We start from the raw sequence: 17,749 nt of genomic DNA on the forward strand, positions 1-17,749 counted from the left end.
CTGATTCAAACGGCGAGTAATTTGAAACAGTCCTCCTTTTTAACATAATACACAATTTTACAGATTCAAAGCAGTTTGCTGAATTTATATTACATTTTGGATAATTCTAACTGGTTGTCTTTACACAATGGCCAAACAAAAATAGCCTAATTAAAGATATTTGCCATTTAAGTTCACTTCAATTCAATTCCTGAACTAACCACTAAAGACAAAATTTAGCTCTAACTAAAGATGGAACTTTTAAGAATAACAAGAATTTGACAATGTAAATTCTGACGTTGTACGGCCACAGGCATGAGCATAGTGTGTGTAGCTGTAATACAGCCATAAAGACTAAAATGTTTGCAATATCTATCTTTAACACTATGTTTACGTAATTCAAGTTTTAAAAAAACAACACAAACAAATAATTGTACTTTTATTAAACATAATACAAACATATGGAAATGCACTATACATACAAAATACTGAATGCATTTTAGCACTTTAAACAAAGCAATGGTTTTTTAAAAGAAGGTAAAACATACATATACTATACATACAATAAGATAGAAGAAAAGCAAACAACACAATCTATACCAATAATACATGGTAATCTTTATTAATAAAAAGTTAACTCAAACTTCTTCATGATAATGAACTTGTCAGTAACCACCTACCAAACACTTTAACATAGAAAGTGCATTCTGCTGTATTCCCATACACATCAGTAGCTTCACATGTTACATTTTGTCTTGTCACTGGCCAGATGACATCAAATTGATCACCAGATTCTCTACTACAGGTCCAAGTTACATTTCCTGAGTTGTCACTTACTGATACATTCCATGAGACAGTGGAATATGCTTGACCAGGATCAGTTAATGCTACATCAATGTTGTCAGGACATGTTAACATAGGTTCATCATTATCTAAAAAAAAATAAAGATTCTTATTTTTCTGTCTATTAAATTGTCTGTTGGAAGACATTTAATGATTAAATTAATTAAAATGACTGTACTACAATTACACAGGTTAAAAAGAAAAAGTTTAAAAAGTCAAGTAAACAAGTCTTTTGGGCAATAGCTTTTTGTTATATCTTTATAGTATGACTACATCCATTACCAGTAATCTCCACCTGGAATGTGCATACATCAACATTTCCAGATTCATCCGTCGCTGTATACATAACAGTAGTTATTCCAACAGGAAAGGAAGCTGGTGGGTCACTACTTCCCGATATCACCACAGTCACTGGTTGGTTAGAATTATCTGTGTAGGTTGGTGGCGTCCAGGTGATACCATTTGCTATTTTGTCCATATCATCAGTAGTGTTTGTGATGTCACTGGGACAGTCCATTGTTACAGGTGGTTGGTCATCTGTAAAACAATGTATATATGATTAAGTGTAGGTTTGCTATTATAAACCAATTACTCATGTTAGCAAACAATTAATAACTTACCTGTGATATTGATATAAAACGTGCATGTAGCCTCATTTCCAGATGGGTCAGTAAATGTGTAGACAACTGTATGCTCTCCAATTTCAAAATTATCTCCAGGACTAAAATAACTTGACTGCATTGGCGTACCATCGTTATCAGTTGCTGTGGGTTCCGTCCATGTTACTGAAGTATAATTTTGATTTAGATCCGTTGTTTGTGTTATATTATCAGGACAGTTTGAAATTACTGGATCTTCTGGATCTGAAAAGTTGATATAGAATATTTAATTTCAATCCACTTATTAAGCTTCTTTGTGATGTAAAGCCACAATTACGGTAAAAATTAGAATTGAATAAAAATAAACTAAGTTTATGCCCTCTTTAATCTTCATCCTTTGACATTGTAAAATGTACATACCAGTTATAGTCACAGTGAAGGTACACATTTCAATGTTGCCAGAGTTGTCAGTCACTGTTACCATAACATTTGTGTCACCGATTTCGAAAGCGGTTCCAGATGGAGGGGAAGATGTGACATCAGCTACTCCATCATTATCACTATTTGTTGGAGTAGACCACATAACAGAGACTGTGTCATCACCAGTAGCTGTGTCCATTGATGCGATTGTAGGACATGTCACATTTGGATTCTGTTGATCTTAAAATGTAAAGAAAGCAAATTAGTTATCCCTAGGAAAATAATAGTGTATTTTGAGTACACCCCTATACTTGAAATCTCTACCCTTAAACTTTAACTAGGCCTACTACTACAATTAATGAATTTAGTCTAAATTTGTATAGACATCAATCATCAGATCAGCCATTATGGCAGAATGGCTGAGCTTAAAGGTTAAAAACCCTCAAACTTTCTTTTGAATGTTATTTTTAAAATAAATTGAATGGATTTGAAATTCAATATCATAGATGTGAAAATAAACACCATCATAATAATGTAGTCATGCTTTGGTTTTTGAAAGAACTTACCTGTAATGTTGACAAGAAAATAACACACAACTGTGTTTCCAGAGCTATCAGTAGCCAAATATGTGACATCGGTAACCCCAATGGCAAACATGAATGGAGAGGTGTGAGATGAGCTAACGTCTGGTACACCATTATTGTCAGTTGGTGTGGGAGCAGTCCAGCTTTGCTCGGAAGTGTTCTCATCAAAATCAGTAGTGTCTTCAATATCAGTAGGGCAATTTTGGAACTCTGGTGGTTCATCATCTACAATAATAATGGTATTTCTTATAAACCGGGCACACATTTACAACATATTTCAATGGAGCAGTAGCTTGGTGGTTAATGTGCTTGCCTACCAATCTCAATGCCCAGGGTTCAATCCTAAGATAGTGTCTTTCTACTCCAATCTCTCAACCACTCATTCAATGAAAGTAATATCAATCTCTCAATCTCTCAGTACCTGAAATTGTTACAGTAAATATGCATTGGCCGAGATTTCCAGATCCATCAGTAAAGTTATATTCCACTGTCGCCATCCCAAATTCAAAGACATCGTTTGGTGAATGAGATGACGTCATCATTGGTTCTTCATATGAATTGTCAGTGGCTGTCGGTTCTGTCCAGTTGACGTTACTGGCATTTGTTCCCATATCTACCATTTGTGTTATGTCAGCTGGACAGTTCATAATACTTGGAACTTCATCATCTATATCAAACATATACTTATCATTAGTAATAACCAGAAATTGGGGATTGTAAAGTTAATGTGTAACGCCTCCTGGATGGCATGTGTTTATTAACGAACCACTCATCTTATGGTATAGTGCATGTCTTTCATCTACATTATTGGTAATATAATTGCAATATTTTCTGGTTTTTAAGGGGAGTTTGCCTACCTATAACCAATACATCAAAAGTACAGGTTGCTTCATTGCCAGCTCCATCTGTAGCTGTGGCTGTCACTGTAACAGTTCCAATGTAGAATTCATCATTTGGATTGTGTGAACTAGCAATTGTGGGTGTAACTAACGAGTTGTCTATTGCTACTAGCATGTCCCATGTTATAGTTGTGTAATTAACTGTGGCATCAGTAGTTCCATTTAGTTCACCTATACAATTTATAAACTCCGGAGGTTCCATATCTAGAAAAAATGTACAAGAAGCAGTGTCTAATTATCTATGGTAAAATCAAATATATTATTAAAGTGTTAAGTTTATGATTAAACAGTAGGGAAGAATGAATGTCAACACCAAGATCTTCTCAGATAGTCTCCGTGTACTGTACCTTGAATCCAATCACTCTTCTAACTGTTAACCTTGTTGTATTGGTCCATTCTTGGCATGGATTTGACAACATACCACTGTATCATGCAATAGAAATATTTGATTATCATTTGTGTTTAAAACATTTAGCTTTACCTTCAATTGTGACAACAAATGTACAATTAGCCTCATTCCCAGCTGCATCCGACGCAGTAAAAGTAACAGCAGTATCACCAAAATTGAACATTGAACCCGAAGGAATGTCAACATTTTGTGAAGTTACATTAACGTTGTCAGTTACAGTTGCTGTGTAGTTTACTATAGCTGTTGCGGCGCCCTCAGTTGAGTTGGCGGTTATATTACTTGGGCAAGTAACAACAGGATCCTCAGTATCTTGAATCAAACAAATTAATTTTGCATAAAAATTAAAGATTATTATTTCTAATAGAAGAAGATGAATAAAGGCTATTGATATGACCCCTTTGAATCTGCCGATGAAAGTAAACAAAAATGAAGAAAGAATCCCATTAAATTTCAAGAAATGAATTACTAGAATTGTACATAATAAAAGTTTTTGTAGAGGTTATTCAAAAGCTTATATGCAAATCCTATGCAAATCTATATATAATGAATAAATTAAGGCCATAACCAATAAATTGGGTATCGATTCACAAGTCTGAAAAATGTTTCCTTACCAATAACGGTTATAAAAAACGAGCAATATCCAGTATTCATTGCTGCATCTGTAGCGTAATACTCCACCTCTGTAGTTCCAAGTTGAAATGTATATGTATTAGGAAAAATATTATTATAAGTAGGAATTGTCCCAGGTACGTTATCATTGAATGCTGGTGGCGTCCATGCGACATTATCCTTTGTACTCACTCCCATATCTGTACTGTAGGTGCTATTACTTGGACAGCTAGTAGGTACTGGAGCTTCAATATCTATGAATAAATAAGTACTGTACATTGGCATATATCTGGAATGGTTTTCAGTAGTTATTAAGGAACCTCAAAAACATAGATTTGTTCTGCTTGATTACAACTTTAATCATTAATTCATTTGTATAGGTATACATTTACACTGTGATAAACATAGTGACCAATTGGTATCATGGTCCTTATACTATACTTACCAATAATTGTAACTATGAATTCACATGAGGCTAAATTTCCTGAAGGGTCTGTGAAATTATATGTGACTGTAGTGTTATCCAGATCAAATGTTGAGCCATTTGTGTGTGACTGAGAGACAAAAACACTTCCTGAGTTATCCATTGCTGTTGGTTCTGTCCAGTAGGTTACTCGATCTGGTTCGCCGTCGTCTGTTGGCAATATGAAATCTTCAGGGCAATCACTCACAATCGGGGCCTCAGTATCTATTAATTCAGTTTAAATCATCATCAACAATTAATTTCAGTTGTCAACTTTCTACTTTACCATACAATTTTACAATAAGTTATAAAAGTTAAGAATTTCATCTTCTTTTACAGAGAACTAAGCAAAAACTAAGCGTTATAAGTTTCATGTACTCTTGTTACTTATCGACCTGCTACAGAGATATTTTCATATAAAGAAGTGTCCATGGCATTTGCACAGGTAGGGATCTCACGAAATAGACTGTTGGCTTTGACCTTCAGGCAAAGTTTAAGTTGCAATGCAAGCCCATAACCAGAATTTTTTTCATTTTTCAACCAAAGAGGAAAAAATCTAATTTGCCATTACTTCTGCTGCTGGTCTGAAAGAAAATATAGTATATTGGTCTATTGACATACCTTCAACAGTTATGTTAAATGTACAGCTTTCCATGTTACCACTTGGATCAGTTGCTTGATAAGAGACAACTGTGGTACCAATTGAAAAGGTGCTTCCATTCATATAGTCTACAGCTAGATCAACATTGCCATTACTGTTATCACTGGTAGTTGGTGAACTCCATTTAACAGATGTTTCTAGTTGTCCTGCATCAGCACCAACCGTTAAATCCCTTGGACAGGTTATTACTGGTTTTTCAATATCTTAATGTTTAAAAAAAAATGTATTCACTGTGAGTTTATTGCAAATATTTTGTTATTATTATTATTATTTATTGAGGAATTTGATTTTTAGGAACCAGCATTGGGCTGTCAATAGTGAATTAAGAAAGAGGATTTAAAACAAACAAGAGCCAGAATTAGCCCAAAAAAATCATCTTAACTTAGTTAATTTTTAAATATTTATGGATGAAGTCCACTCATCATAAAAAGAACTTCATAACCCCATTAAGCAAAAAAGATATTAACTGTCAGCCCATGCCCTGCCATTGGGAGGTAAACAATTAGGTGCAATAGGTTATATAGAAATAATACTAAGAAAAAGAATACATACCTGTAATGTTGACAATGAACATGCATTCATTCATATTCATATTTGCATCAGTAAATGTAAAAGTAACAGTTTCAACTCCAATACCAAATCCATCACCTGACGTTGCTGTTTGAACTGTTGTAAAGAAACCACTGTTGTCTTCAGCAACAGGTGGCAACCATGTGATGTTTGCATAGGATAGACCAGGTTCAGTGTTATTGTGTATATCGTCTGGGCAGAACAATACTTCTGGGTCTTCAAAATCTAAAACCAGTATGAAAAATTGTATTTCACAAATTAAATTTGTTCAACCATATTTTTATACACATATCAACTATAAGAAAGATGTTGTGACCTGTACCTACCATTAATACTTATATTGAAGGAGCAAGAGTCTTCATTTGAGTATATATCTTCAAATGAATAAGTTACTTCATGTACTCCAATTTCAAAAACAGTTGGAATGGTATGACTTTCTGTTACAGTAACCATTTCGTAGGAATTATCCATAAATGTTGGATACTGCCATGTAACATTGGTAGAGTTTGCATTCATAGATGTGTTGACATTAAAACTTGCTGGACAATTGAATGTTGGTGGCTCATCATCTGCAATATTAAAGAATATTTTTAATAAAAGGTCATCAAGTGTCAACTGTGGTTAATAGGGAGCTTTTGATTTGATGTGTCATGAGTTGTCACCTGCACCTAGAAACCAACCAAATAAAGTGAAGAAGCACATTCTAACTTCTCCACATACGCACTGGCCAAACTTTTTTCCATGTTGTCAATCATCACTAATCAAAATCTCCCATTTTGTTTTATAACAATCTCAGGTTCAAGGGTTCAAATTCTTACTCAGAATTTTTTTTTTACATTGTGTAATTGGTGTTTAGTGGGTGTATAATTGGTGTTTAATGGGTGTATAATTGGTGTTTAACTGGTGTTTAATTGGAGTTTAACTGATATTTAATTTGTGTTTAACTGGTGTTTAATTGGTGTTTAACTGATATTTAATTGGTGTTTAACTGGTATTTAATTGGTGTTTAACTGATATTTAATTGGTGTTTAACTGGTGTTTAATTGGTGTTTAACTAGTATTTAATTGGTGTTTAACTGGTATTTAATAATTGTTTAATTGTGGGATGTGTACTGAATATCAATCTTGTACAAGCTAACCTATTAAATTTACGGTAAAATTGCAAATTTCAGTATTTCCATAAGAATCTTCAGCTGTGTATGTCACCAAAGTTTCACCAATATAGAAATCACTACCACTATTGTGCGTTGAGACAAGGGTCGGTGTTCCTGCGTTATCAGTTGCTGTGGGTTCTGTCCAGATGGCAGCAGTGTAGTTCACACCAGAAGACGTTGTCAGATTCTGATCAGGAGGACAGTCATTGATAACAGGATGTTCCTTGTCTGTAAAATTATTTTTACACTGTTAGTGGTGGATATAACATAAATCTATCAAAGATATACAAAAGTACTGTTGAATTCAGTACTATTGAGCAACATAAACTTATCCTGAATGTACATAACATGCATGTGCATTTAAGGGCAATTTGCAGTGCACAATGATCAAGATAACTACTATTTTAGTATACTGTGCACATTTGCATTTATGAAACATGTACAAACATAAGAAGGTATTTTGGCAAATTGATGGTTAAAGATGTATTGTCCCTTTGACTAATTTCCAAAAAAATTTTTTTTTAATATTTACAAAAAAAGTGGGTCATTTTGAAGTATCATAATAGTTACTAACTTCCACCAAAAATTAGTCGAAAAAAAAAATCATTTAACTGAAATGCAGACGTTTTTTTGTTCAAAAAATAACTTTGACTTCCAGTCAAAGTTTTCGATCAAAGCATATCTCATAATGCAACGCGCTTGTTTGGCTACTCTGTATGCATAATCATAAAACTTCCTCGCGATCTGGGTGAAAACACCTTCTCAACAGTGACGAGTTGTAAACAATCCTAATTAGCATAATGCATACTCGTGGTTTGAAATCTTTGTTTACTTTCGCTTGCGACGATTTTCCAGACGAAATGTAATAAAGTTAATTTACCTGTTAATTACGTAAACTTGTTGTTTTTGGCTTGAATTTTCAACTTAAAGTGAATAACTTTAATATTACTTTGATATGGCCAATTTAAATTTAGAATATTTTGACCTTCATTTTTTGTGTCTCAAGGGACAATACATCTTTAAGATATTGTGCTACACCCATTCTTATCACTGTCTTGAATGTGGAAACAAAAGCCTCTTTTATTATATAACCTGTATTCCAACCAAAATCTGGATTCACCCCCAACTTTGAACATGTTTTCTCTTTATAATTTACACTTTTTCCCCTTTGTTCAAATCTAGTAAAAAGAACAAGTACCTTCAACTATGATATAGAATGTACAAGAAGCTGTGTTCCCTGCAGTATCTTCAGCTGTGTAGGTTTGCTCAAATGGTGTACTACCAGTAACAGCAATACTTATAGGAGGAGTGACATCAGGACTTGCTACTGGACTTGTAGGGAGAAGTTCTACATTGTCAGTGGGTACAGGTACTGTCCAATCTGGAGAACCTGACCCTAACCCAGGTGCTGTTTCTGCTGTTATATTATCAGGACATGTAATATTAGGATTTTCCTGATCTGATAGAGAAATAAACAAAGATAAGAACACATACAACAGAAATTTGTCATACTCACATAATGTAAATATGTATAAAAAAAACGACAAAAGTGAGAATAACAATGAAATAGTTATTATCATTATTATCACAGAAGTATTCAATAATTGTATAAATCTGTTGAAGATGAAATAAATAAATAAATAAATAGTGGTTAACGCCACAAAAGAGAAAAAAAAATTGTCATAGTAAAATTCAAACACATAAATCAACATTTCAATTGTGGTTTTATTCTACATAAAATAATATTTTTTTAGGTAAATGTCATTATATTAGAACAAATATTACTTTAGGAAATCATGGTTGTAAAATAGAATACAGTACAGTATCAGAAGTTCGGGAGAAGTAGAAGTTCGGGAGATGATTTATAGGTTGTTATTGTAAATATAGAGTTGTTTCTTGAAATTAATGCCATAAATATTATGTTAAAAAGATACATAAACAATATCTGTAATATAGATAAACAATATTTACTACTAATACTTAAATTTAATTATATATATTATTATCTACTATTGTACTTGGACCAGTGGCGTACATACTACTGTATTGAATGAAAGAAAAAATAAATACCAATAGCATAAGGGATGAAACAAACATTATTCTGACTGCAGTAACTACATTTTTAAAGTTTGTTTCATTGTAAAAGTTTATGAGGCAGTCACTGCAATAAATAAACAGTGTATAAACAAAAAAAATGATACAAATTGTAGTTACTGCAGTATCTGCAGTAGAATCATCATATTGACATGATCTTGACGCACCTTCAACTGTAATGACAAATTCACAGGTTGCATTGTTATTGGAATCATCATAAGCGACGTACACAACAGTGAATTCAGAAATGTTGTAAATCTGATTTGGGTAATAATTCTGTACAGTTCTGTTCACACCATTGTTGTCCATGGCAACAGGTTCAACCCAAGACACAACCGCTGTTGCTAATCCAGGATCTGTTCCAATTGTAAACGATTCAGTACAGTTTTCAAAATAAGGCGATTTCAAATCTAATCAAAGAAAGAAAAAACATGTTGCATGAAATATGAGAATAAAACCCAAGAACTTGATAAGGGCTGACTAGCATCAGAAGTTAACAACAAAGATTAGATATTTTCCAATATTTACCTCTAACAGTTACTGCAAATGTGCATGTAGCCACATTGCCATAAACATCAATTGCTGTATATATTATAACAAATGTTCCAATATTAAACTCATCACCACTCATCTTTGGAGAAGACGAAAGTGTTACAGCCAACCCAGAATTGTCAGATACTTCAGCTTTTGTCCAGTTGACAAAAGCGGTTGAACTTTCATTTCGAAGCATAACAAGTGTATTGTTAGGACAGGTAAGATCCGGAACAACATTATCTATAAAATATAGAAAAACCGTTTTTGTAATCCTGGGATTGTACAAAACCAGTATAGGAAAGTATAATACAGTGATGTTACAGTATAATAAATACAAATCAAACATTTGTAAAAAACTACTTTACTTTTTATAAACCCCTAGAATATGGAAGTTATTTTAATTTCTGCCTAGAACAAAACACACAAGGCAAACACCTAAAAAATGAAATCTGTGGAATGGCTTTACTAGAAATGTTTATGTGCACCTTTGTCAATACAGTACATCCGTTCTAGTTGGAGCCATGCCCAGTTAATAGTCTAATGTATACAAGTTTTACCTATAATTTCAATGTTAAAAGAACATGTAGTGTTCACATTGCCAGAACCATCTGTAGCATTAACATAAACGGTGTGATTTCCAATAGACAATGTTGCGCCTTGCTGTATACTGGTAGTGATGTTAGGGTCTACACCAGAGTTATCTGTAGCAGTAGTGGTTGGTGACCACATTACAGATGTAGAATCCGTTGTGGTGTCTGTGTAGTCCACAACATCGCTGGGACACAACGTAATTATTGGTGCTTCATTATCTGTACAAAAAATAAATTGCAATCTTAAAAAACAATTTTTTGACTTTTGTGAATCTTTCTGATATTTATGACGACACCACAAAAATAAAGCTTCTTATAATGGGGTACCTTTTATATATAAGTTGATTAAAAAGTACAAAATATCATGAGCAATTTTAATTGATTGTTTTACTGTCCAAATACAATCATGATTTCATGTTAAAAATAACACCACAATACTTCTATACATCTAATGTTTTATTACTTGATTAATAAACATACCTTCAACAGTAATGGTAAAAGTACATGTTGTATTAACATTATCATATGGATCAGAGGCTGTGTACTGTACTACTGTTTCACCAGCTGGGAATTCAAACGTGGTTTGGTTGTGAGAGCCAACGATGTCTGGTATAGCTCCCGAGTTGTCCGTAGCTGTTGGTTCCATCCAGGTTGCCAGGCCTGTAGGTTCTCCCTCTGTTGTGTTAACTGACTGATCATCAGGACACATTGTAAACACTGGGGCTTCTTCATCTGCCATTAAAAACAACATTTTCAGTTAATGCAGTATGTTTGTTTATTGGCCTACTTACATTGCTGTATTTGGACCATCAGAATGATTTTTACTTAAATTGTATATCTTTCCAAAACTGTACTACATACCTGTGACATATATGTTAAATGAACACATTCCTTTATTTATTGATAAGTCAGTTGCATTTATAGTTATCATTGTTGCGCCTATACTAAATTCAGTAGCAGCATTGCTGGTCTGTGATTCACTGATACTAAGATCCATAGTAGAATCAACGTTATCCGTGAACGTTGGTGAAGTCCACGTCACACCAGTGGCAACATCGTCGCCGCTATCTGTAGTTACCATCTGATCATTTGGACAATCATCTGTTATTGGAATCTCATCATCTGTTGAGTTAAAAAATACATTTTAATATTGGTAATGGGACTATCTAATAATATTTTGAGAACGATAGCATTTTTGTTAATATATGTAGACAATTTTTCTTTTTTTTAGTTACCCTAACCTAGTTCAATTCTAATAAACTACTACATATACAATTGTAATTGGCAGTTCAATGTAACTTTAGGAAAGATTCGGATCTTCTCCAGGGAGAATGCATTAATTGTAATGTTGTTTTTTTGAGGGATTTGATTGAGGACATCTTTTATGTTAAAACTCATTTATCAGAAGATATTAATAACAAAAAATTTAAACTATATAAACCTGAAATTGAATACCTGTTATAGTAATGACAAAAACACACGTATAATTCACGTTTCCGGCAGCATCCGATGCATTTATCTGCACGGTAGTGTCACCAAATTCAAAGGTATCGCCGGAGTTGTGATTGCGCATATACATTGGGGTTTCATTTGAATTATCCGTAGCCTGTGCACTCATCCATTCCATAGTTGTTGAGTTTATTCCTTGATCTGTTGTAGATGTGTTGTCCGACGGACAAAAGGTAAACACTGGAGCTTGATCATCTAAACAACAATTATAAATGTTTTTGAAATGAATATATGTTTCTTTTTTGCAAAGGTGATAAATACTGATGTCATGTGGCAATTACGGTAATGGCACAATCTTTCGTTTTGTGAAACAGAAAATATGAATGTAGCTTTACCTGTAACATTAACAAAGAACTGGCATGTTGTATTAACGTTTTCCCCCATGTCAGTTGCATTATATTTGACAAGAGTAGATCCAATTGAGAATGTGTCACCACCATCAAAGTTTGATAGAATCGTCGGAGGGTCACCAGAGTTATCGGTTGCTTCTACAGTTGTCCAGTTGACGACTGCTGATGGAAGATCTGGATCGGTTCTTATGATTATATCCGATGGACATTCCGTGAACACTGGCGGTTCAGTATCTACAATAAAAATGTATGTAAATATTGGTCTACAGTTTTTATGTATCTCCAGTGCCCTATTATGTGCTGTACTGAATAGTTCCTATTGAGCTACTCAATGCTGAGAAGAACTATACTGTAGCAACAACCACACTGTGTTTTTATTATTGCTTATACAGAGTAATTACTGCTGCAACCACAGACAGTGCTTCAGAAATACTAAACTACAGGTATATTATATTGTGAATACTACACCCAAATGGTATTACAGCAAATGATATACTGCTGTGACCAAAGAAGTCTATGCAGCTATAACAGCAGTATTACAGCAGAAAAAGACAATTTCTGCCAAAAAAAGTTAATTTCTCAAACAAAATGATTGTCTCACCTTTAATAGTAACTGAGAATTTGCAGGTAGTGTTAACATTGCCGGCAGGATCAGTAGCATTGAACATAACATCAGTTGTGCCAATTGGAAAAGTTGCTCCAGATTCAAGAGAACCATCTATCATAACAGTCAGCAGAGAATTATCAACAGCAGTTACATTTGGCCAGGTGACTATAGCAGTTGGGAGACCAGGATTGGTTTCATTCATAATGTCACTCGGGCAACTTGTAAACTCTGGAGGCTCCATGTCTGTAAAAAAAATAATAATATAGCATTATTTCAAAGTTATTGTTTTCACTGTAACTAGAAGATTTTTACAAAGATTCCATAGCATTGTGCAAAGTAGGTGGACATAGGCCTATATATGGCTGTTGAAATTTTTAGTAGATTTAATTTATTATTTGCTTCGAAAATTTACAAATATTTTCTATTTTACCCATGATTGTAATGTTGAAGGAACAAGTTCCATTAACATTGCCGGCTGCATCTGTTGCATTGTATTCAACTGTAGTAACACCAATTGGAAATGCAAAACCACTGTCATAGTTTGATAAAATGGTTGGTTGCTCATTTGAGTTGTCTGTAGCTGTCACGCTATCCCATGTTTCAACCGATGTTGAAGATCCGGGATCAGTCTCAGATGTAATGTCAACTGTACATGATGTAAATAACGGGGCTTCGTTATCTAAAAAAATAATAATAACATACGGTAAACAATATCTCATAAGGTACAAATATTAATCATGGTAAAAGTATGTTTGATTGGTATAATACCTGTTATATCAACTCTGAATGAGCAGGAATCGTTAGTATTGCCGTACATATCTGTAGCATTGTACATGACAAGAGTTGAGCCAATCGGAAAGCTTGTACCATTCTCGTAATTACTGTCTATTGTTGGTGTGACACCAGAATTGTCTATAGCTTCGACGGCACCCCATGTGATTACTGCGTCTGCAGAGCCTGGGTCAGTGGTATCTGTGATATCATCCGGACAGGCCGTGAAATCTGGTTTTTCATCATCTAATTTTCATTGATAAAACAAAAATGATTACATTATTTTAACATTTTGAACCGACTGATAACTGGGAATGACATTTTGTTTAGACATAATGAGGTAGTAGGCCTATATGAGTGAGATTAACTACTTGTTCAGTTATGTGCTAATGGTAGAAATAAATTACTGTAGTTAATTATTACTGCAGTAAGTATTTTCATAAAAAAAACTTTAAACCTTTGACTGTTACAGAAAATGTACACGTTCCAGTATTTCCACTAGGATCTGTTGCTATGTATGTATTAGTAATAGTAGTAGTAAGGCCTGACGTCAAAGCAACTTGATCTCCAATGTCATAGTTTGAGACAATCGATATAGCACATTGGTTGTCCTCATCTACCGTTGGTTCAACCCATGATAGCGTTGCAAAGTTTTCATTGGGATCTGTTGGAACTGTTTGATCTGGTGGACAGTAAGTGAACGTCGGACTGTCCGAATCATCAACTGAAAACGACACAAGAAAAAAACCCCAATATTAAAAAAAAGTGGTACATTTCCACAAAATATTTGAAGCTCTGTCTACACTATCAACTAGTTTGACAAAAATGTGTGATGTGCCCATATAGTGGTGATATGCCCAAATATGGTAGTGCTATGACAAATGTCCATATATGGGTACATCACTTTTTTTTGTCACATAAAGTTTGTAGACAGAGCGTTAGCATAAATGAATTATGTATAAATATGTGGTTAATAATCTATGCATGCAAAAAAGGAGGAAGCTTCACAATAGGAGTTTGACAACATGGCACCACATCATACTTACATATTTAAAAAGGCGATTGAACCACCGAAGAACATACTTACATATTTCACATACAAAAGATAGGATATCAGCACAGCTTTGATCGTTCCAGTTCCACTGGTTTGCATACATTTCAATGCAATCTTCATCACCCAAATTATTTGGTTCAGCATTACGAAAATCTGCAAATGTCCATTAATTTTACATAAAATTACGTTATAGTAGACACTTAAATTAGCAGTGGTTGATACAATACTTTAAAATAATGGTGGGGGGGGGGGGGGGGAAGGGGAGAGAAGGGAACCCAGGGCCTAAAAATTGATTAGCAGTGGTGGATACCAAACTTTGAAATAGTGGTGGGGAAGGGGAGAAAAAAATTTAAAAGTGAAGTGTTGACTAAATGTTGGATTTTTACAAATTTAGATTTTAAAGTAATTCCAATTGTGCTGCAGTCTATTCATAACCTACATTAACCAAGTTGTTCAAATATATTTGTTTACTTTAGCACTGTATAATATTGTAAATGTCTTACTTGTATAATTGGTGCATTCCCCAGTTTCTACCCAAACAAATAGTCCTTCTTCATCTATATCTCTAAAACCAATCCATACTCTTGCGGAAATAAGTGAACCAATAAAATCATTTTCTGCTTGACTGCTTATCACAACAAGATCAGCTCCAAGACTCTGACAGGTTGATCTAGCTGTTTGCCAATTAGCGTTATCATCGCTAAAGTATCTGTAACAGCTTCCATTGTATGCTGTCCAATCAGGTGGGCAAGCTAAATATAAACAGTAGAATAGTATGAAATGTGAATTTAATAATAATAATACTGTATTTATTAGGTCATCAATGAATAATATCCATAAGGGGAAATGGCTAAAAATTGAAATTGTTGGTGAACTCTTTATGTATGTAAAGGCCAACTCAGACAGCGTCGTACAACGAGGCCCGACGAAAAGTTTTGACTTGTAGGTGTTGTCTGTTGAGTTGTCTTATGCGATAGCTTCGGGCATAGTTTTTAGGTCGTCGCAAGAACTTTAAACATGTCACTCATCAGGCCTTGATGCTGTCTGAGGTGGCATGAAATAACAATCTAAGAAAACTTTCATTTTTATATTTACCTGTTATATTAACTGTGAATGAGCAGGAATTGTTAGTGTTGCCATACATATCTGTAGCATTGTACATGACAAGAGTTGAGCCAATCGGAAAGCTTGTACCATTCTCGTAATTACTGTCTATTGTTGGTGTGACACCAGAATTGTCTATAGCTTCGACGGCACCCCACGTGATTACTGCGTCTGCAGAGCCGGGGTCAGTGGTATCCGTGATATCATCCGGACAGGCCGTGAAATCTGGTTTTTCATCATCTAATTTTCATTGAAAAAACAAAATTTATTACATTATTTTAACATTTTGAACCAACTGATAACTGGGAATGACATTTTGTTTAGACATAATGAGGTAGTAGGCCTATATGAGTGAGATTAACTACTTGTTCAGTTATGTGCTAATGGTAGAAATAAATTACTGTAGTCAATTATTACTGCAGTAATTAGTATTTTTATAAAAAAAACTTGATACCTGTGACTGTTACAGAAAATGTACACGTTCCAGTATTTCCACTAGGATCTGTTGCTATGTATGTATTAGTAATAGTAGTAGTAAGGCCTGACGTCAAAGCAACTTGATCTCCAATGTCATAGTTTGAGACAATCAATATAGCACATTGGTTGTCCTCATCTACCATTGGTTCAACCCATGATAGCGTTGCAAAGTTTTCATTGGGATCTGTTGCAACAGTTTGATCTGGTGGACAGTAAGTAAATGTTGGACTATCCAAATCATCAACTAAAAACGACAAAGGGAAAAAAAAGCTCAATATTATAAATAAAACTTGAAGAAATATGGTGGTGATATGCCCAAATACGGTAGTGTTATGTCCATATATGGGCACATCACTTTTTTTTTGTCACATAAAGTTTGATAGTGTGGACAGAGCTTTAGCGTAAAAGAATGATGTATAAACACATGGTCAATAATCTATGCATGCAAAAAAGAAGGGAGCTTCACAATAGGAGTAGAAGTTTGACAACATGGAACAATATCTAACTTAAAATTAAATCTTTGTTTACCTAACATTACAGACTAAAAATTATTATCTTATTATACCAGAAAAAAGTAAAAAGGCGATTGAACCACCGAAGAACATACTTACATATTTCACATACAAAGGATAGGATAAGAGTACAGGGTAGATCGTTCCAGCCCCACTGGTTTGGATACATTTCAATACAATCTTCACCACCCGCGTTATTTGGTTCAGAAGGACGAAAATCTGCAAATTTCCATTAATTTGGTATTTATATTATAAAAAATTACGTTATAGTAGATACTTAAATATACGAGTATAGCAGTGGTTGATACAGTACTTTGAAATAGTGGTGGGGAAGGAGAGAAGGGAAGCCAGGGCCTAATATTGATTAGCAGTGGTGGATACCAAATTTTGAAATATTGGTGGGGAAGGGGAGCCAGGGCCTAAAGATTGATTAGCAGTGGAGGATACCAAATTTTGAAATAGTTGTGGGGAAGGGGAGAAAAGAACCCAGAGCCTAAAAATTTAAAAAATGAAGTGTTGACCGAATGTTGGATTTTTACACATTTAGATTTTAAAGTAATTCCAATTGTGCTGCAGTCTATTCATAGACCATCTTAACTAAGTTGTTCAAATATATCTGTTTACTTTAACACTGTATAATATTGTAAATGTCTTACTTGTATAATTGGTGCATTCCCCAGTTTCTACCCAAACAAATAGTCCTTCTTCATCTATATCTCTAAAACCAATCCATACTCTTTCGGAAATAAGTGAACCAATAAAATCATTTTCTGCTTGACTGCTTATCACAACAAGATCAGCTCCAAGACTCTGACAGGTTGATCTAGCTGTTTGCCAATTAGCGTTATCATCGCTAAAGTATCTGTAACAGCTTCCATTGTATGCTGTCCAATCAGGTGGGCAAGCTAAATATAAACAGTAGAATAGTATGAAATGTGAATTTATTTATTAGGTCAT

General features: G+C 34.2%; 1 protein-coding gene across 1 annotated transcript in view; it reads right to left on the reverse strand.

Moving 5' to 3' along the window:
- Positions 1-17,749, reverse strand: part of LOC140059087 (uncharacterized) — a 53,097-nt gene that overhangs the window by 18,324 nt on the left and 17,024 nt on the right. Inside the window, exons 8-39 of the mRNA XM_072104957.1 lie at positions 17,449-17,697; positions 16,892-17,011; positions 16,258-16,524; positions 15,795-16,043; positions 15,203-15,451; positions 14,733-14,852; positions 14,103-14,369; positions 13,643-13,891; positions 13,305-13,553; positions 12,869-13,117; positions 12,253-12,501; positions 11,864-12,112; positions 11,270-11,530; positions 10,889-11,140; positions 10,376-10,627; positions 9,813-10,058; positions 9,452-9,694; positions 8,389-8,649; positions 7,176-7,418; positions 6,363-6,605; positions 6,019-6,261; positions 5,427-5,669; positions 4,788-5,030; positions 4,345-4,596; positions 3,806-4,042; positions 3,283-3,528; positions 2,847-3,092; positions 2,408-2,650; positions 1,842-2,081; positions 1,443-1,685; positions 1,105-1,359; positions 660-911 (exon numbers count right to left, since the gene is read on the reverse strand). Of these exons, the coding sequence (XP_071961058.1) occupies positions 660-911; positions 1,105-1,359; positions 1,443-1,685; positions 1,842-2,081; positions 2,408-2,650; positions 2,847-3,092; positions 3,283-3,528; positions 3,806-4,042; positions 4,345-4,596; positions 4,788-5,030; positions 5,427-5,669; positions 6,019-6,261; positions 6,363-6,605; positions 7,176-7,418; positions 8,389-8,649; positions 9,452-9,694; positions 9,813-10,058; positions 10,376-10,627; positions 10,889-11,140; positions 11,270-11,530; positions 11,864-12,112; positions 12,253-12,501; positions 12,869-13,117; positions 13,305-13,553; positions 13,643-13,891; positions 14,103-14,369; positions 14,733-14,852; positions 15,203-15,451; positions 15,795-16,043; positions 16,258-16,524; positions 16,892-17,011; positions 17,449-17,697 (7,710 nt within the window). The remainder of the gene's footprint in view (positions 1-659; positions 912-1,104; positions 1,360-1,442; positions 1,686-1,841; positions 2,082-2,407; positions 2,651-2,846; positions 3,093-3,282; positions 3,529-3,805; positions 4,043-4,344; positions 4,597-4,787; positions 5,031-5,426; positions 5,670-6,018; positions 6,262-6,362; positions 6,606-7,175; positions 7,419-8,388; positions 8,650-9,451; positions 9,695-9,812; positions 10,059-10,375; positions 10,628-10,888; positions 11,141-11,269; positions 11,531-11,863; positions 12,113-12,252; positions 12,502-12,868; positions 13,118-13,304; positions 13,554-13,642; positions 13,892-14,102; positions 14,370-14,732; positions 14,853-15,202; positions 15,452-15,794; positions 16,044-16,257; positions 16,525-16,891; positions 17,012-17,448; positions 17,698-17,749) is intronic.

The sequence above is a fragment of the Antedon mediterranea genome, chromosome 1 (assembly GCF_964355755.1).
Source record: "Antedon mediterranea chromosome 1, ecAntMedi1.1, whole genome shotgun sequence".
In the NCBI taxonomy this organism is placed as follows: domain Eukaryota; kingdom Metazoa; phylum Echinodermata; class Crinoidea; order Comatulida; family Antedonidae; genus Antedon; species Antedon mediterranea.